The 20896-nt window shown below is 37.2% G+C and overlaps 1 protein-coding gene across 2 annotated transcripts in view; it reads left to right on the forward strand.

The window, feature by feature from the left end:
- CNTN1 (contactin 1) overlaps window positions 1–20896 on the forward strand; it is a 74888-nt gene that overhangs the window by 39558 nt on the left and 14434 nt on the right. For both annotated transcript variants that reach the window (XM_041396052.1, XM_041396051.1), the window contains 6 exons: window positions 1379–1528; window positions 4925–4995; window positions 8262–8496; window positions 11989–12092; window positions 18257–18443; window positions 19902–20014. In XM_041396052.1, coding sequence (XP_041251986.1) covers window positions 1379–1528; window positions 4925–4995; window positions 8262–8496; window positions 11989–12092; window positions 18257–18443; window positions 19902–20014 — 860 coding nt within the window. The remainder of the gene's footprint in view (window positions 1–1378; window positions 1529–4924; window positions 4996–8261; window positions 8497–11988; window positions 12093–18256; window positions 18444–19901; window positions 20015–20896) is intronic.

Below are 20896 nucleotides of genomic sequence, written 5' to 3' on the forward strand. Positions count from 1 at the left end.
AATGTTTAGGCTATCAGTTAATGCTGCTAATTTTCAATGTGTGAAACAAGAAAATGTACTTTGGCATTGCCTTTTGGAAATATTGTTGTTATTACTACTAGATTATTCCCCCAACCAAATCATTCATCTCAAGTTTCATAATACTGAGTGTGTTTTGTGAAAGAAGTGTATTCTACTTCACAGCATGGAAATATGTATGAATGGATTGTGTAATAAGTTGTTTACATTTATGTTGCTCTTTCCAGTTAAGGGGATCAGATTCTCATTCTGCCAAGTGTTCATAATTGTTCTGGGTATCTGTGGGACAGTAAAATTAAATCTAGAGATCAGACATAGCCCAGGAAGGACATTTAAAGAATGTTTAATTTATAACACAACTTGGATGACGTGGGAGGTTTGCAATAGCTTTACTGACTAGACAAAAAAATAGTTTGAGTAAGGATGAGGCAGGGTGGTGGTCAGGTAGAAAGAAAAATGGAAAGTGTGTTCCTTTCTCCTTCAAGACCTCACTTTGGAATGAAATGTAATGATCATTAAGAGAGAAGTGGTGTCACCATCTAGTGCTTACACTGTTGTTGCCTGTGTTTTTTGCAGGCATTGCATTTATATTTTCATTCCAAATCAGCTGCCTTTCCAGTGCAGAATATCTCAGTTCTCATCCTCCTCTGAACACAAGACTCTAATTTGACAAACAACTCCTGTTTGTATATAAATGAAAATCCTCTGTCTTTCCATAGCTGCAGACAGCTATGGAAACAACCCCTATTGTCTGTGAATTGCAGACAGTCATGAGTTACTCATTTTATTTATGATAAAGAAGCTCATCCTTAAGACAATTACAAGTCTTTTCACAGGAATTGCAAGGACACTTACATTTGTTGATCAGAACCAGATAGCAAGTTATAACATGCTCACTAATTAGGTTCACCAAATTAGGATTACATTTTATAAAATCACTCTTCATCAATTGATTGAACCCTACATGTCTAGCCCTTATCTGTCCACATAATGAATTTTTATTTTACTGTTTCTGCATTACAAATTTCTCATTGCATTTGTCTGTAGGTAAAATGAAATTCTACAGCTACAATATGTAATTAGTAAGGAAATCTCATAACTACATGTAATAGTTCACACCCAGTTAAAACTTACATGTGAATAAGGGTTTATCCAAGATAATGTTATGGTTTCCAAATTCCCAGTCACTGCTATAGGTATTCTTAGTAAAATGTGATATTCCTAATGTACAATGTCAAGTTTGCTTTAGTTTTCTATGTGTGGTTGCAGAATAGTGCAAGTTTTGTCGCAATTAACCACACTGTTGCTGACCTAAGTGTGAAAATGCTGTTTTCTAAAGCAATTAATCTTTCTTTTTTAGACCCAGCAGATATTGAAGGCAATATGGAATCTGCTACAGTGATTGATTTAATTCCATGGATGGAATATGAATTCCGGATAATAGCAACAAACACTTTGGGGACAGGAGAGCCCAGCATGCCATCGCCGAGGATTAGAACTGAAGGCGCTCGTACGTAAACAGAGAATGTCAGGGTTTTTTAAAATTTGTTTCTTAATTTTTACATTTTTGTTCACCAATTTGGTAATTCTAGGTTTTATTTAAAAAAAAAAAAAGCAGTTTATAAGATCCAGTGTGCAGAGAATATATTTTCAGCCACCCACTACTACAGACTGTAGTAAGCAAGTACCAAACTATGAAGATGTGATGGCATCAAAGCAGACAGAAAAGAATAATATGACAAATTTGTCTTCATTGCTGAAATGGAATCATACCGCATCTTTCAGAGATTCTCCACTGTATCTGTCAGCCAGCCTGTGTGTGTATGAGTGGGTGCACATGTTTGGGTGATTGGTTCTGGACTTAGGAAAAAAACATGCCTGTATTTAACAAGGAAAATATCCATTTGCCATTTGGTTTGTATTCTAACTAAAGAATACAAACTATGTGTTCTACTGGATAGTGCCAGTTTTCTGTGATTGCAGGTTTGGTCTGGTGTCTTCTTACGTCATGTCATCCAACACAATGTATTCTCTTACCAGTCTGGTTGCTCAGTGTTAATAGCTCAGAGCATATTTAAGGATATTCTTCAGTCTCAGGCACATCTTTTTTATAACAAATTCTCCAAAATGAGGACTTATATGTTACAATTCCAGATAATACATTCTGGTTTGACTGTACAGAGGAGATAACAGCAGTGTCCTAGGGGTAATGCCCACTGCACAAAGACTGTGTCCAACAAAGCCTATACACCACAGAGTAGCACCAGCTTGCAGTCTAGATTTCTTTACAACTGTTTTCCATAGCTTGAGTTTTGAAACTGAAAATGAAAAACCAAAGTGTGGAAAACAGCTTTTGCAATTACACCTGCCACGTCATAACTTTGATTAGATAGTATTTTCAAAGTAAAATGTATTTGCATTGTAAATTTCAAAACACTCATTAAAGGCAAATTTGGTCCATTAAAATTTTGTTGCTTCGGGCAAAAGAAAAGAAATTGGTTAAATTATTTTGGATAATGAAGAAAAAGCCATGGAACTTGAATACTAAAGTAAAAGATAATCACTGCCTAGAAAATTGACTGCTAGCATCATATGTTTTATGACTCAAGAGCTTCATTTGAAGGCCCAAGAATCCATGGGAGAAGTCTGGTGCATGACATTTACAAATGTTACAAAAGACATAGATAAGGAGAGAAATAATGGAATAGGGGTAGTGGGGAATGGGAAATAGGGGTGGTGTCCTGCAGTTTGCAGTGTGCTGTTACATTCATGGCATTCTTTGTAGCCTCACGAAAAATGGCATACTTTCCAGCTTTGTAGTAGGATGCACCTCTTTTGCAAGAAGTGGTATATTTAGTCTGTTGTCTGATTCCCCAGGCACTGCACCATGCCCTGGCAGACTGTGTGACAGTTTTTGGCAAACCGTGCAAACGGTAGTATAGTCTTCTAAAGCATTAGTCAGCACTTCTTGTCATTACAAAATAAGGCATAAATAATTTACAGTTTACAGATTAACTTCTTCACCCAAGTGTGTTTTCTGCCAGGAGCTGGAATTTGTTATAAGCATCAGTAGGATTTGGGTTGCACTGTCAATGTCAAGGGTACTACAGAAGCAGTATGCACAACTCTATGTACGTTTTCATGTAATTCTGAAAAAGGGAAATAACAAACAAAAATCCATGTCTGCATACTGTAGTTATTGTTAACATTTTCTGTGTTAAACAGCAACTAACAGTGCTGTGTCTTTGTTGTACTATGTGAGTGACAAATAATATCTGTTACACTTAAAGTTGTCAGCATGTTTTTCAATTTTGAAGTCTCTCTTCTGGTAGATAACTAATTTCAGTAACTTATTAACATGCTAAGACTGTGTGCAATGGTTTTTATTTTTAATGAAACAGCTTGCTTCATCGATAACATTTCACAGTGATTTCTTGTAATTCAATGGGTCAAGGTTTTATGTATTTTAGTTTCTGAGTGCATTAGAGTAATTGTCTAAGTGTAGTTGTCTGTGTTAGTTATCTGGTCTTAAAAGAGAGAGAAACCTGAGTTTAATGGTTGAGAGAATGAGGAAGTTTCTTTTGAAAAGAATGACTTGTTAGACTTTAAACAGTCAGGTTTTTTCTGTTCTTTGGCAGCTTATCTATCTATCTTCTTTGACTACCTAAGCATTCTAGCAACCTTCTTCTTCTAACATAGCTCTAAAGCTGTATATTTATAATAGGTAGTGCGACTACAAGGACAAGTAACAAACTCCAGCTTTCTCTCAATTTGTCATATGTATGTTTAGTCGTGATCTCCACTAATTTGTTTTCAGAAAGGACAGAAATAAATAATGCAAACCATGCACTGAATGCTGATTTCAATTTCAAATTTATTTTTACATACTTTTTTTACTGTCTGAAAACATTAGTTCTGCTCTGCTTTATGTTCTTCTTCAGCTGACCCTCAGAGAAGACCTCAGCAAACGTCTTACTTACATAGTGCTTGAGCACTATGACTTTCACTGAGTAGTGGAGAAAATGCCTGATCCTATCAGAATTTTTTACACATTAATTTAGGTAGAGCATAGAGCTCATTCATGCATATCTGAGGCATAATTAATGCCCTGTAGGTAAGTTAAGTGTGCTAAGTTTTCAGTGGTACATTGTGTGTCCACATTGAGTGACTGCAGATGAATACACAGACACCACAGAGGATAGCAACAGAATCATTGCACTCAGTGCAAAGAGTCTGAGAGAAATGACAGTATAGGAATGATTTATAATGGAGTCCTTGAAAGTATCCTGCTTTACCACCCAGCTGGGCACTAATGACAGAACAGATCATATTTCATTACACAGAATATCAGTGTAAAAAACTGTGTAAAATCAGTGTAAAATTAAAAAGTGCTATGCCAGTTTTGCTTAGGTACGTCTACCTATCCTGAACATGACTATAAAGAAAACATGTGCCACTAATCTAGAATACAGTTAGGCTGCCAGTGCCTCAAAGATAGACCTGTAGTTTAACCTTACACACGGCAGGTGAATCCATTGAACTAGGTGTAACTGATCACAGTGTACTGAGGCAATTACATGTGCAAGTCCACGGTGTTTGAGCTCTTGGCATACCAACATCTGAGAAAGCACAAGAACAATACACAGTGTGCTTCTCTTAAGACTTACGAGAAATTTTCCATTCCTGAATATTCAATTAAATATTTGTTGATAATACAGGGAGAAGGAGGAATGATTGCTAGCTATGGTTACAGCTGGCACTTCTCCTGAAGCAGTAGCTATACATTACTCTTGGCAGATGGCACACCATCATTACTTTAATTGTGTGTGCCACGTGTGCTCATTGGCCTTGCAGCTGTCTGCTGCATACTTTGTAGTAATTTTTCTTGTCTCTTCTGTTTCACTAGCTCCTAATGTGGCTCCTTCTGATGTTGGAGGAGGGGGTGGAAGCAATCGAGAGCTGACAATAACGTGGATGGTAAGTATTGCGCATGCAAGATGGCATGAAACCTGTGCTATCTTATATCTGATCTTGCTCCTCCTGAAACCTGTGGATGCTTTGTCTCTGGGTCTTGTAAGAACAGGATTTGTATATAATATATAGTTTTTCAGACTTTTCTCATGAAAAAGTACATCAAAAGGAATGAGGAAGAGAGTACCTTAGGGGTTCATATGTTGGACATTTCTAAAATATCGTCTAAAACATTCTAAAATCAAGGGATTGAAACACATACTGACTATGATAATGCATCATTAAAAGCAGTCTTCATTCTGCTGTTGAAGCAATGGTTTTGAAAACTTACCTATGCTGTGAAAAGCAGGAAGGAAAAAGAGACACCAAGGTAAGAGGAAAGAAAATCGCAACACAGGAGACGATAAGGATTTATAAACAAAGTTGCATAGGCAAAAATAGCATGAAATAGAGAATTGAAATCTACTGCAGGGTATTTGGGAAGCTAGGGAGAAGAAATAAAAAAAAAAAAATGTATTGTTGAATTCATGTCAGAGCCTATCAGTAGCCAGGAAAAACAAAGTTACAGCAGCATTACTGCTGGCAAAGAAAGATGGTTGTGTTACACTTGAGAAAATTACCAAGTTTGTTTTCTGTTGTCCTCTCTGTTCACTGTTGTAGGGCTGTGAGATACATAATGCACATTTCGCGTTTGTGTCTTTTGGGGAATAGTTGTTTCATTGTAGCAGCTGAATTGCCTCTAGGAAGAGTGCTTTTTCTTGGGGGAAGTAATGTAAAGATGTCAAAATTCCAATTGCATGTATGTTGTGCAGGGATTCTCCTTATGAATATGCAGGTTTTAATCCATATGCATATTTCCTTCTTTTTGTACTTAGGATTGATCATATATCTGTGAAAGTTCTCAAGTATGACAGAAATAGCCAGCCACATCTTTGATCTATCAGATTTGTACTTTCCTGGCTGGGGTTTTTTGGGGGTTTTGGGTTTTTTTGTTTCTTAACTGAGTGCAAAATATTTATTCAATCTTCCTAAGTATTTTAGCAGTGAAGAAAAGATTTCTAAGTTTCTGAAAAAAAGAGGTCCACAGTTCTGTTACAATATATCGGAAAGGTTGTATCTTAGCTTCCCTAATAATAGGGTAGGAAGTAAAAGTGTCCTAATTGGCTGAATTCTGGTCTCTTTATTTTTGAAGAGCAAAAGAACTCATGCAATGGGCAGGTGCAGAAGACCTACATTATTTTACTTCACAAGCTTTTCTTCTAAAAACTTTAACAAAATACAGAATGCTGCTTCTTGCATTGTATGTGAAGACTGGCACTAGTGGCATTTCCAATACAGTGATAACTTGGCTGTGGCTGAACTAAAAAAAGAAAATATAACCAGGAGAATAGTGACTAATGCAAGACCAGAAGTACAAGATCAGTTTAGTATTTCCTGTAGACCCATGTAGATTTATCTTCTCATTATTTCTCTTTCCTAATGTTATGCTTTTCACATCTGTTTTGGGTAGCTCCTTTAGTGAGATAAATTAAGCATGGCTTCAAGCATTTATTTCCCAAGAATGTTCTATCCTATGGGTTTTTAAATAGAGACTGTAGATTCGCAGAGTCTGACAGACAACAATATATCTATCTGTAAGGCTAAGATAAAAATATATATTGATTCCCCCAAATGTGCTGACATTTGCATATGCTACTCTAAATAGTCCTTAATTAAGAAGAGAAGAACAAAATGTATGGCAGGTTCACATGTTGCTGCCAACCCCTTTTCAGCTTCTTCTATTATTCATAAGCCCAGGTTGAATGAGACAGCCAGAGATGCAATCAAAGCTCTTCTAAGACTTGTTTTGAAAGAGGAACTGAGAAGGAGAGCTAGGAGTGGCATGCCCATTCTTCCTCATTTTTCCCCATTTGTGTTTCCCTCTCCCATTTTCTTTTTCAAAATTTTCAGTGAATTCTACAAACTATTCAGCTACTTATTATGTGCAGCCATTGGAAGGAAAGCTGCTTTCAACTTTCATTAGACCTTTCAGAGTATAATTTTTATGTGCCATCCCTGGCTTCTAAAGTTTGCTCTGGCTGAAAATCATTCTGAGGCTAGGGCCTCATCCAGTCTGCTTACTTTGGCATATGAGATCTCATTCTGGTTTATTTTAAATATTTAGTTACATTTACTGATAGATTCAGAAGATCAGCTACATGGAAGTTCCATAAAACCTTGCTCAGAATATCTCCACACATGTTAGCTGAAGTGCTGCAGTAGAGGACAAACACCTAAGGAGAATAATTACTCTCTGTGTCACCTCTCCAAGACCTTTGCCTCAAGATGAGCTATTTCATCTCTGTGAGGTTTCCATTAGGAAAAAAGGTGATGCAGAGAGCTTATTTTCCAAGGATGCTTCTGGTCAACCTCCTGATGCACAGATGAATGATGTTATTTTGGCTGGTTGGGTGCAGTGTCTAATAGTTGTGGTAAAAGCTCTATGGACTGAGAAGGGATCACTGACTGTAGAGCGTTGGTAAAAGAAGAAAAATGCATTATGGCAGATTGTCTTCCTTAATTTGGTCTTTTCCAGTATTCCTATGTACAGGAGATTAGCTATAGTTTTAAGAAATACTTTGGATAGGTACCTTGAATGCTTGTACTGAAAGTGGGAGTCATTTCATTAAAAGATTTGCCAGTTAGAAGCTAGGTAGTCTAAATCAGCATCTGGATCCCCTCCATCATCAGCGAAAAGTGGAAGGATAAGTCATTCTTTGAATGTGTCCATCTTTCCTTGTCAGCTGTGCCAGTTGCCTAGATGACAAACTTTCAGTAAATTAATATAATTTGGGCCAGCCATATAGATTTTCTCTTCACTGTGATTCTTTTGCAGGAATATCTATCTCCACACGTACATGGACCCCTATACTGGCATAATACGTCTGTGTTACATATCTGCTGTGCCTCATTCCTTAGGTCTTTTTTTCTGCAGCTGTATTATTACACAATTATTCTTGGTTTCTTTCTGTGGGAGATAACATAATGTGTGTTGCACTGAGTTCAGATGAGGAAAAAGTTATTAAAATGTTTTCCTAGCAAATTAATACACTAATACTGGATATCTAACAGGGCCTATTTTAAAGGGAGTAGAAGCAAGCCATTGAAGGAAACCAGGATGAAATGGAGGTTTAGTTCAGTGTTTTTACAATATACATATCAATGCTTTCTGCATTATTTACATTTCATTCTAGACCTAGCTGTTTAGCAAAAATTATTTTTTGTCTCTACAGCCTTTGTCAAGAGAATACCACTATGGCAATAACTTTGGTTATATAGTGGCCTTCAAGCCGTTTGGTGAGAAAGAATGGAGAAGAGTTACAGTTACTAATCCTGAAATTGGCCGATATGTCCACAAGGATGAATCAATGCCACCTTCAACTCAGTATCAAGTAAAAGTGAAAGCTTTTAACAACAAAGGGGATGGGCCATTCAGCCTCACTGCTGTCATTTATTCAGCGCAAGATGGTGAGTAAATGTTCCAAACGAGTTTTACACTGTGGGTCCAGATCAGCACTACTGACACCCGTAGAACCTTGTCCTTGGCACTGATTTGTATAGCAGGATACATCTTCAGCAGGGAGGCTGTGCATTGCTTGCACAAAACTCTTGTTCTGAACGGCCAGCTTCCACTTTCTGCTTTCTGTGTAATGCAGAGCACCTGGCTGTACTTGCTGGCAATAAGCAATACACAGCAGGATGCAAGATTATTCACACAGCTTGTTAAAAGATTAAAGAATATTTTAAAAAAATATTCTCTTCACAGTGGTTGCCTAAAACATTTAGATCTTTATTCAGCAATGTCTCTGTGATCTTAACACATGTATTTGACATATGCTTAATTTTCTTCTTCTTAACAGACCACACTAAAGCCTAGTATTTGAGGTCAGTATCAGAATTTAGCCCAAAATTGTGAAGGAATGATAGTTCAATTGTATCTAGTTACATTTCCAGAATGTTTAGAGTCTCATATAAATTATCCCTGTTATATACTTTATTCTGGTTTGCATGTTAGAGCTATCAAGTGAGTAATTTAATAGAAACCTCTTTCACATTCCATTAAAATATTTTTCTTAATTCTTACTGTAATTGTTTCACATGCTACGATCTTTAGGATTGAAGTTTAAATGACATTTCCAAACTTAGAAGAAGAGAAAAAGTACTGGAAGAAAGTTTACTTTAAATCAGAAGAAATATATACAACATCTTCAATTGCGTTATCATCACTCAAGCCTGTTCTAAAAAAACACCGTTTATTAATTTCTGCCAGAAACCCAAAGAACTGCTAGTATTTTTCTTTCCGTAGAGTAAAATTTCTATGAAGTCTACAGATGTAGACCAAAGACCCAAGAGGAGGGATATGATAACAGGGCCACATTCTCACACTTCCGATTCTGTTCTGTACTGTGTGTACTTTATGGGAGATTTGTGTTCATGGTTCCCATTAGCGCTAATGGGCACTTCACTCATAAATCGGCCACACACAGAGAAAACCCAGAAGAGTCCTCAGTACCGAGCTGGCTGATGGGGATAATACTAATCTTTTTTTCTCAGAAAAGCACACCTTAGCAAATCATCTTCAACAGCTGCTGCAACACCAGAGAGGGGTTTTTTTTCCAATTGAATAAGTGTGTTAGTAAATAGCTATAGTATAAAGAAAGGAATATCAATCAATTACACTTAAGTATCCATCCCTCCTCAGAGACTTTATCGACAACTGACTGATAAGCTCCCACGAGTTTATGTTAGGATTATCCATACCATGTCAGGAGTGGTAAGTGTGTTTGTATGGTCTCCAAGTGGAGGGAAATGGTAGAGCCTAGTAGCTCAAAACGACAGAGGAAAAGCAAATGTGCAGTAGTGCCAGCTTCCAGATAAAGAGGTCACTTGAGTGGCTGCTGATGTTCTAACACAGACTTTAGCAAAGTGCAAATACCTGATGAAAAACATTTGTGGTTAAATGATCCCAGATGCAGACTGCAAAAGAAATAGAAGCTCTGTGAACCTACTCCTTTGATTTCAAGCACAAGAATACAAACCTTACCAGTAGTGCTCACAGATCCTGTGCGGAGCTGTGACCCTGACTAGTGCCTATATCCTATCCAGGCACTTCAGGGCTGGTTAGAAGGAATTTTTCCAAGAGATGTAATGGAAGTTACTCTGAAGATCATTGAGGAGATAATTGTCTCCTGACATCTCCAGTATTAGCACATGAACAAAATCACTTCCATACCTTGTAGCATGCTTACTGGCTGCCAACCTGAACTTTGTATAGCTTTGCTTAGAAGATAATTGTGTGATGACCAATATATTTTCAGTGAAAAGACTATATTGTGATGAACATGTTTCTTTTTATCAGTAGAAATAATGAATTAGAAGGCTGGAGGAAAGCAACTGATGCCATCTTTCTGGCTCAGGAGAGGCTGCAAAATATTTATAGAACATAAATGACAAATAGGGATGTAAATTATTTGCAGCTCATAAACAAGCATGAGCAGATTAAATATTATTAGAGTATTGTATCAGCAAAAGCCCTGGCAGCTGAAACTTTTCAGTGTGAATTTTTTTGGAAAGCTCTGTAATGGATACAGTAGAGAAGAGTCTGACAGTGATTTGGGAATAGATTAGATGATCACAATTATTCCACCTATACTTCTGTACCCATACAGATGTATATAAATATCCATATATATGTAAATATAGTGACAGCTTTTCCACTAAGTTGTGTATTCTATAATAGATCTATGTTTCTCTAGTTGTAACTCTGGGCATTGTTATTCCCTTCAGTGTCTAGGGAATTTCTGTATTCCCAGAGAGTAAGCCAAGTTCCATGTCTGACAACTGCTAGTCATATCTGCCATTGCTAGTAGTAAGTAATGATTGCTAGTAATGAGTGCACAGGCCTCTTGCTTATCTAAATTCCTGTCATTGTGAAAACAATTTTGCAATAATGTATAATTTTTAATTATACATTTGCATTATTAACAGCCATTGAAAGACAATTACAAAAGGTAACTTTGCATATAAGATTATTTTGTTACCTAGGATACTTTTCATGAGAGATGTTAGTGATTTTTTTCTTAACAGTGGCTGTTTTGATGCATAGTTGACTGGATGCCCAGTTGGAAGATTAGGTATATGAAAGCTTTCCCCAGCTAGGGCTGCCATGCCTGTCTGTTGCAACTTGTTTCAAAAGGTTCACGACAGAGAACTGTTGTTAACTCGGAAAACTTTATCTTTTGCAGACATTGCTAAGTTTATGCCTTTCTTTATTCCTTACCTCATTTGAAATTCAAGCAACAGTGAAATGAAACTAGACTGTAATATTCTAAGCCCTGGATAAAGGTCAATCACATTATGATGGTCTGTACTCTATGTCGTCTGTTGTTCAGAACTAAGAATACAAACAAAATCAACCTTATGATGTATGCCTTACTGAAAGGTGCTTTGGATTATTTTACACCTATGTTCATGTTTGTATGTGCCGCTTGACAGCTGTGTATCTAATATCTGCTCTCACAAAAAATTTGTATTATTAGGACTGAGCTGCATACACGAGTATTTGTGTGTCACTAACTTTAAAAATCTTATGTATATAATATGTGAGCTGCTGTTCCATTTAGTAAAAGATCACTGGATGCTTCAAAGGCTTTATCAAAGATTGTTTTCAGTTTACACAATTTCAGCATGAAATCTGTTGAAGCGTAAAAATATGTAGTCTGAGCCAACAGGATCATTGCTTTGTTTTTACAGCATTATTTTTCTTACAGATCATCACTGGACTTGAAGTTTACTCAAGAAAAACCAGATTAAATACTAACACTTAGCTCAGTGATATCTGGAAAATTATATAAAATACTGAAAATAATATAGAATACTGAAGGCAGGAGAATCACTGTAAACAAGTATAAGCTTACCACAGGAATAGATTGAATGTTTAACATATGTTTCATCTTCCAGCTCCAACTGAAATACCTACAGATGTGAGTGTAAAGGTTTTGTCATCTTCTGAAATGTCTGTTTCTTGGCACCATGTTTCTGATAAATCTGTGGAGGGATATCAGGTGAGTTTAGTAGTGACACTGTCAATCTATTTATTAATTTACTGTCAGTAGTTAGAGCCAACAATAATTCCTACTCTGGCATTCCATCTCTTAGGGTTCACTTCTCTTTAGTTAGCATGCTCTGTGCAGATTTTGGATCTTGAGAAAGATTATTTTTGGTGTTATGTACTTCATTACTAAAATAGATTAAGAAATGTATGTTTGCACTTTTCAGCTAACAAAAGGCACAATTATTTAATGAAAGAACATTGTCTCTTTCGTGTAATTGAATGCCTATCTATAACTTCTTAAAGCATATTGAAATTAAATTGTGGGTGTAATTTCCAACACATATGCAAAATTGTAGCTTACTCTGGCCCACTTAAATTACTATCAGTTATTAATATATTTCACCCACAAACCCTATAGTAAGTGGGACTACTTGACAAATGTCAAAATCCAGTATAACAGAGACACTGCTATTGTGCAAGACAGTGATGTTTTCCTGCTGGTTTCTATTCTCTGCATGAAAAAGAGCTTTAGGGCATGTTCCATCAGGTCCATCTCAATGGTGAAAATTGTTCTTGTCCTTCTGCAGAGATAACAACACACAGGCTGGGTGCAATGAGAAATGGCCATGTAGTACTGTAGCAGCGAAGATTTAACATCATCCATGCACCGTGCATGCTGGCAAACTCTGCAATGTACAGTCTGCTTACTTTGGCTGCAACCCAAAATAGGGGTTTGGGTCTTTAGTTTGTTAGTGACTTACCTTGGGATTTAAGTTTTCAGCTACTTGAAGATACCCTCTATGTTCCAAAATAAGGACATGCAAATGAATAGCAATCTCATGGAATGTATTTTTTAAATTAAAATCTATTAATAAATAAGTAATACTTGGGGTTTTTTTCATTTGCTGGTCTCTGTTTCTGTCTCCATGAGATTTATGTAAAACCTTTGTGATACCGTAACAAGAATAGTGTCCCATGTAAAGGTTGATTTTATACAGTACAGATGTAGTCTTAAAATTACAAAAAGAGGGCACTGGGGGTTGAAATTAAGACACTAGTATCAGTGATAACTCCTAATTTACTAAGGCAGCCCACTGGTTTGGTGTCTCATAGGGATTTTGCAGTTAGAATAGGAAGGACAAATTGATGGTCATAGCTGAGATCTGCGAGCTGAGCCTGGACAGCCCTGTAGCAGCATTGCACTGCCAGGCTGGACAGTCTGCCCAGAAACTGAAGCCTTCACGTGCAGAACACACACCTGGCAGGCACACACCAGGGGACTTCGGAAATGTGGAGAGTGGCAGCTGGTGGAGAGTGGCAGGTGCTCTCTTTGGTGGATAGAACAGCAACAAGGAGTGCTGGTAGAGGCTGGGATTACAGTTGTGATAGACCATGAAGATGGATGCTCAGAGTTGTAGTAGGGAATAGGGTAGTAAAGCAGGAGGAGCAAAGGTAAATGTGGAAAGAACATGGTAGGAGAACATGCCCATAGGCAACCCATGTTTGGCCATTTTTTAAAAAATTTTACCTTATTTGACATAAAGACATCTGAGTTGTGTCAGGGGACATCAGGGGAAGAAGGGAGAAGAGAGGATTTAGCAGGAAAGGCCAGGATGAACGGAACAGTCAGTAGAAAAAAAATAAAATCAGAAAGAAATGTAGGGGATCTTTGGGCTGAAAAGAGAATAACTGTTAAAAAGGTGGGATATCCTGGGAATGGACCATTTGCTACATGGACTATGGATGTTTGGGGTGTGGCCTTGTTTTGATAGCTGTAGTGTAATTTAATCTACCTGTTTCTGGAGAAATACACTTTCACAAATTCAGCATGAACTAACTGGCTTGTACATGTACAGTGAGGAGCTACATTAGAATATAAATGTCTTCTTTTTTTTCCCTTCTTTTTCTAAGAAAATCTTCTGAATATCAGGACTATGTAAAAGTTTCCATCTGGCTAGATGATAAACAGACTGATAGTCTCACATTACTGCCCCAAAATGCTCAGTAAGGTGTTAATTCTGAGATATTTTTCCCCAGGGCAATGACCAGTTTCACTCTAGTAGAGGAGATGGCAGCAAAAGGAAGTTCCTTGCTTCTTCACTGAGAATAAAAAGAAAGACTTGTGTTCCTGAAGATCAGAACCCCCATGAGTCCTGAAGGAGCCATAGGACAGGGCTAAAATAGAGAGGGTTTGTTCTGGAGGGTTAAGGCTGCAGATAGCATTTGTGAAGTTGCACTAAAAGTTGTGGTGGAAGGAGCATTCAAAGTTCATTATAAAATTCTAGTAACTATCTCTGGAGGGCTCTGTGTTTATTGGCATTGATAAATAGTTACCTTTAAATTACTGCTCAGGTGTAGCACAGGTTAATAGACACTATCATTCACCAGAGCACCTTCTCAGTTTCCTTTTGGTCTTTATTATTTCTTGAAAATTGCATAATTGACTTTTGAATGCTAGAATTTAAGAGGTAGGAGTGCCCTGAGCAAAGAACCTGAGGTATTTCACCTGTGACACAATACTTCTCACACCAGGAGGAGTCAGATTTTCCTGACATTAATGCATACTGTCAGGATGACTGCCCCATGGTGATGAGTGTGAGCTGATATGTTTTGCCATTACAGAGGAGTATCCTCAGCTCACACTTAAAGAAGAGATAAAGTATGAAAATTATCTCTATCCATATAGAGAATTTAAGATTGATGAGTTCTTACAATAGACTGCTAACAGGCACATCTCTGCAGTGCATGCAGCACCAGTGACACTATCTGTACTTCATGTTGCTTCTATGCAATAGATGTAGGTTTATTTCATTAAACAAATTTATCACTACTCACCACCATTGTCTCCTCTAGACTGAAATATGCTATTAGCATTCTTTCTCGATATTACTAAAGTACATTTTTGTGTCAGTCCTATGTAGAACCTTCAAGAATATGGGAGCTTTGTTTCACAACACTTACAGAAACAATTTCAGTATATTAAAGTTTGAATAGGGGAGAAGACCATGAAATACAGGTTTTCCCCTGATTTTTAGCACAGAGGGCTGCACTTATTCATGATGGCTAAGACATTCCTTTGCACAAATCCCAGTTGGCTGATTTCCCACAAAAACTCTAGAGCTTGGCTGAAATCCCCTTCTGTGTCCTCTGGGGATTCATTGCTTTTGGATTACCCTAACACAGTAAATGCAGAGCACCAGGAATAAGAAGGCTGTCTGGGGCTACCATATAAGCTCTTTAAAAGAGAGAGGGACTACTCAGTAGAGTGAGGAAATGTGACCCCTTGAGGCAATGTGACATTTAATTCCAAAGGCAAGAAAGAAATTTCCAAATTATTTCAAGAAATTTTGAAATTATTTAAAAATAAAGTGAGAAATATAGGAATAGTATAAAGAAGACAGTAGTTTTCTCAGCTCTCGGGGAATTATTATTTTTTTTTCTTTTCCATGAGTTGATACAATGATCCAAATATATAAATATGGCTGTGTATTAGAGAAGAACTTTCTGTGTTCATGACATATAGATCACGCACTATAGGGGTAAAGTCCACAACATTGCAGCCAAGAACTATTGTATTTGGGATTTAAATTTTATTTAATCTTTAAATTTTATTACTTCTGTCTGAAATGTAATATGTTCTTGGTGAAGAAATTTACATTTTCATTCATTGTTCTTGCTTGTCTTGTTTGATGCTCTATCTTACTCTTGTATTATACCATTAGCCTCCCTGTAGTGCAAACGAACATTAAGATTGTTAGAAGCTTTGCAAGGCAGAGGAATTCAAAGGCTTCCAGAATATGCCACATGATTAATAAAAGGTTCATATAAAGTGTGTTTTCTATCTTTAGGTAAAGCTGTTACTTAATTAACATAATAGATCCCACTGAAAAAAAATTAATTATTTTTAGTATGATCTAACGGCCAGCTAAAATCAACAACAAAGCTACTATTGGTCCTGCCATGGTTAATAAACTTTTGGCCACCTAGAACTTTGCAGACATTCTTTTGCTGCAGGCTAGAAACTTGTTTGAACTTAGGGATAGACATGACGTTCTCTAGCTCCTGATGTACACACCCTCTCTCACCTGAGTCAGCCACTTACTGTTAACACCTTATGGTGTACAGCTGGTTGCATTCAACAAGATCTGCTTATCTACAACAGTGTGTTAATTATAATCATATAAAAAAAACTCTGACTTGAAGATCACTATCAGCCTTCAGCTGAAATGACTGTCACAGTTTCAGATCCATGCCAGTTTGAAACCAGTCATCTGGTGGAGGTTGCCACTCTACTGATGAAGCCTGCAGAATGGACTGGGTGCAGAGTCCTCATTTTAGGGTAAAGGCTGTTTACTTGGGAAAATAGCCACCTTTATAAGTATGAATTTTATGAGTGTGATTGCCTAAATTACAGTAAACTGATGTTTAGGATGCTAGTGGATTATACTTTCTAAACACAATGCAGGACTTACATTTATAGAACTGAAGATTGTCTTTTTGTGCCTGCTGGAAATCAGGTATGCATGCTGAACTTAAAAAGCTAATCCAGTTTGGTCTGCAGATACAGTGTGATTCTCCCTGCAGCAGGAAAGAGTGACAAAGGCCACTAAGATGTCAGATTTATAATAATCAGAGTGGGTAACCTGTAACACTGGTGGGCATGATTGTGGCAAAAACCATTGACAAGAGACAAGCTCCAAGAAGTATTTAGTTGACAGTAATCTCTGGGTAGTGATACTGTTCTCATGTCCAAAGACATTTGAAGTAGGTAAAGAGAAATCCACTGCTAAATCCCCTGCATCTCTATTTATTCAACCACAGCATGTATTCTAAGATAAAATAAAGCAATATTTTTATTAAATATTGTAATTTAAATGTAAATGGGAGAAAATAAAGCCTCACCAAAAAAGGATTGTACCCACAACTTATAAAGAAGAGAAGTTGTGATATTAACACTTTGACAGACCATCAGTTCTTCTAACCTTTTCCTTGAATGAAGTTTTGATGCACAACTAATGTCAGAACAGAAGGTTAAAGCAGTTGCTATTTAAAAGACAAGATGACAGGATACCAATAATGTCTTACAAAGTAAGATTTTTCCTAGAACCTGAATTTACCAGCAGTATTAACATCTTCTTAAAAAATTTTAAACGCTCTCGTGTAGCATGCACAAAATTCATTATGAAGTCAGGCAGAAGCTGAGCAGAAATGCTGAGGGTGAAAACACTCAGAACCAAAATGCAATGGGCACGGCTTTCTGCTCTTTCAGGTTTGTGCAGTAATTTAATCTTATGCAAATGATTATAAACCAGACAAAACCCAGAGACTGACGCTGTTTCACTCTCATTTGCATCTCACAAGGCCATGCAGAATAGGACCCTGTGTATGTGAGGGACTGTATGGAATGGCATCACTCCTTAGGAATTACACTGTTTTCACCTGGTGCTTTGTAATTCATAATGAATTAAAGTAGGATGGAACAAGTTCTTGGGGAAAAAAAAAACAAACCCTAATGCAATTCCTGTGCACTCTTAATTTGCTTCAGTTTTTAAGGTGTTACAAGCTTATAGTCATGTTTTTCACAGGCTTTAAGTATTTTCATGTACTTCTTCATCTACTTTGACAAATGTTATATTGTGCTATGAAACCTAATTGAGTTTAGCTGAAAAACTCTAGAAGATGGTTACGTACACCTCTCCAGACCCACACATGCAGCTAACTTTACTTTCTGTAGGTAGAAGTACAAAAGGCCTAAATTTGTAAGACATTCAAACAAAACATACCAAAAACATTCTCAGGGTTTAGTCTCTACTAGTGTAAGAAAATAATACTAAAGTTCAGAGTAGAATGCAAAAACAAAAGAGCAAGAAGAAAAAAGTCTTGTTCTTTGAAGGCATTATCCAGCTCCCAGGCTTCTAATGACTTAGCTGAGAACAAATTAAACCACTGTAAGAAAAGTTCACAATAATAAATTCTACATTTATTTCTGTTCCTTTATGCCTATACATAACTTGGTTGAATTCACAACCTGTAGAAGGAATTCTATGCTATGGCTGTTAGATTTCTTTTAGCTGGCTTATATCTGAATATATAGTTTAGAAATACATCAGTTTTAATAAAATTTCTTTATGATTAAATATGTTAAAGTTAATCCTCCGATTGGCATGCTTACAGATTCGTTACTGGGCTGCTCATGATAAAGAAGCAGCTGCACAGCGGGTGCAGGTGAGCAATCAAGAGTATTCAACCAAACTGGAAAACCTGAAGCCTAACACTCGCTACCATGTGGATGTGTCTGCCTTCAACAGCGCAGGCTACGGACCTCCCAGCAGCACCATCGATGTTGTTACGAGGAAAGCACGTAAGTAAATGGAACGTTAGATCAAGTATAATCATGTCCGTCATGTTTTCAATCATGACTTCTCATTCATATACCAAATGTTCTCTCCTCATATAGTGTTGCTTCTTAGTCTGAAAAATTCTGATAAAATTCTCTTTCCTCTCTTTTGTTGCCATATATAATGGGAATATCTTACAAAAGGTGGTAAAGAGGCTAAGATTATAGGGTCCAAGGAGGGTCACCTGAAAGCTCAGATCAGGTTGCTCAGGGTTTTTTTCCAGCTGAATCTTGAAAACTTAAAGAGGTAGAGACTGCACAACCTCTCTGAGAAACCTATTCCAGTCACTGACTTATTCTGAGCATCTAGTCTGAGACTCTTAATCAATGCGTTTTTGTTACTTGTCCTCCTTCCATGCCATCCAAGAGCCTGGATCCTTCTTCATAAGCCCCCTGCCAGGACAGAGCACTCTTAGGTCCCCTCCAAAACTGTCTCACCTCCAGCTGGAACAAGTGCAGCTTTTTCACCCTTCCTTCACAAATCAAGTGTTCCCCATCCCCACCAGGTTGGTATTGCTCTGTTGAACTCACCCCAGATTACTAGTGTCTTTCAAGTATTGGGCATCCCAAAGCTGGCCACAATATTCTAAATGATGAGTAGTTGAGACCAGCTATTACTTAGGCATCTATACACTGCCTTTCTGTTTTGTCAGTGATTATTAAAATGTGACCAGCTGCCATTTCCACCAGGAGGAGAGCAGCAGATTCAGGGAGCCTTGAGAAGTAGATTATCTGAATCTCACCCTAGAATTAACATACCATAATGGGTTTTTGAATATTGCTCCTGACTCAATGAAGATACCTAGCACTAGCATTGATTGAACAATGTGAGAAATGCATCTTGTGTATTCAAAATGCAATTATCTGGGCTTAAAATGCATACAACTAATTTGAGGATCTCTGTCAGTAAATAGTGTATTGTGCAACTTGCACCAGCAGGGTTCATTAATAAAAGTCCATTTTATAAGCTTACTGTATAAGTTATAATTAATGGTTTCTGCAGTGGTGTACTGTTATTTCTGCTGATCTGAGGTAAATGATGTAGAAATGGCTGTAAATAGTTGATTTAATATTTGATCTCAATGAATAAATATGACTTATGCCACATTTCTGGGAGGTTCTGAAGGTAGTTGCATGCCAGCAAACACTGGTGGGCAGCAACAAAATGAAGGAAAATGTTGGCCACTTCCATTCTGGCAACACAGAAAGGAAGACCCACAATGCAGCCGCTGCACAAAGCCATCCAAAATTGTCTGGCTGGAGCTGCAGCAGTTCATTCCAGGAAGGAGACTATCCCTTGCTCATATATAGCCTAATTTCCATTTTCACATTTTTACATTTTTTTACGTATCTTAATAAAAACACCACTGAACATTGATGAAATCTCATTTATGTGTACATTATACATATGTTGCTTTTCAGCTCCAAGCCAACGCCCAAGAATTATCAGTTCTGTAAGATCTGGTTCAAGGTACATCATCACCTGGGATCACGTGAAGGCAATGTCAAATGAGTCTGCTGTCGAAGGATACAAAGTAAGATATCTGAAAATATTTTTTATCTTTATGTATGCTTCGTGTAGTGCATTTTATAGACAGCGTTGAATCTTTGTACGTAATCAGGCTTACACATACTTGAATGCTGAAGAGGAAATATCATGCTCAGCAATCGCAGCTATCCAGTAGGCCTAGGGCAAAGCCAGTGGGCTTAGTCAACATGATGAGAAAATATAGGGGGACTGAAATTCATTTGGGTGGTAAAACATATTGTGGGAAAGTTCATAGCAGTGACTGCAACAACCTCATTTCCCATATGATCACATTTATTGTATGCTAGCTAAAAATAATGCACAGAAAAGTTATACACTTTATAGTTTTTCCTTTTATCAGTATGTGTTGTTTCAGCTTTCCTTTCCCATCTCCATGGGGGTTACAGTTCCTGAAACATGAGTTTTTAAAGTCTGGGAAGGTAGACAAAGGGAAGTGACCTCTACCATCAGTAGATGCAGTTACTCCGTAACCGCAGCAAGTGTATCTACTGACTATAGGGCATATAGAAAACGTCAGCTTTTCATTCCTGTCTAATGTTGCTACTTGCTTGGCAGTAAGAAAATTAGTATCATATTCTTCATTTGCAAATTTTATTGAGGAGTTGAACTCCTTCCTAGGAATTGCTAATAATCTTTCACAGAGATTATTTCAGAAAGAAATGGGATCTTTTCTAGAGTTCCCACAAGACATGTACCATCCTATTTGCAATAGTTTAGCATCATTGAGAGCTAATAATAAAATTGCTAATTGTCTCATTTATGAAAATGGTTATACATTTTATGTCAGAAAACCCAGCTGGGTTGTCATATTTTTATTTGATGGTCTCTGCCACCCTGCATTGATATTTTCCATCAAGTAATTACTTAT

This window comes from Onychostruthus taczanowskii, unplaced genomic scaffold (assembly GCF_017590055.1).
Source record: "Onychostruthus taczanowskii isolate IOZ18803 unplaced genomic scaffold, ASM1759005v1 scaffold125, whole genome shotgun sequence".
In the NCBI taxonomy this organism is placed as follows: Eukaryota; Metazoa; Chordata; class Aves; order Passeriformes; family Passeridae; genus Onychostruthus; species Onychostruthus taczanowskii.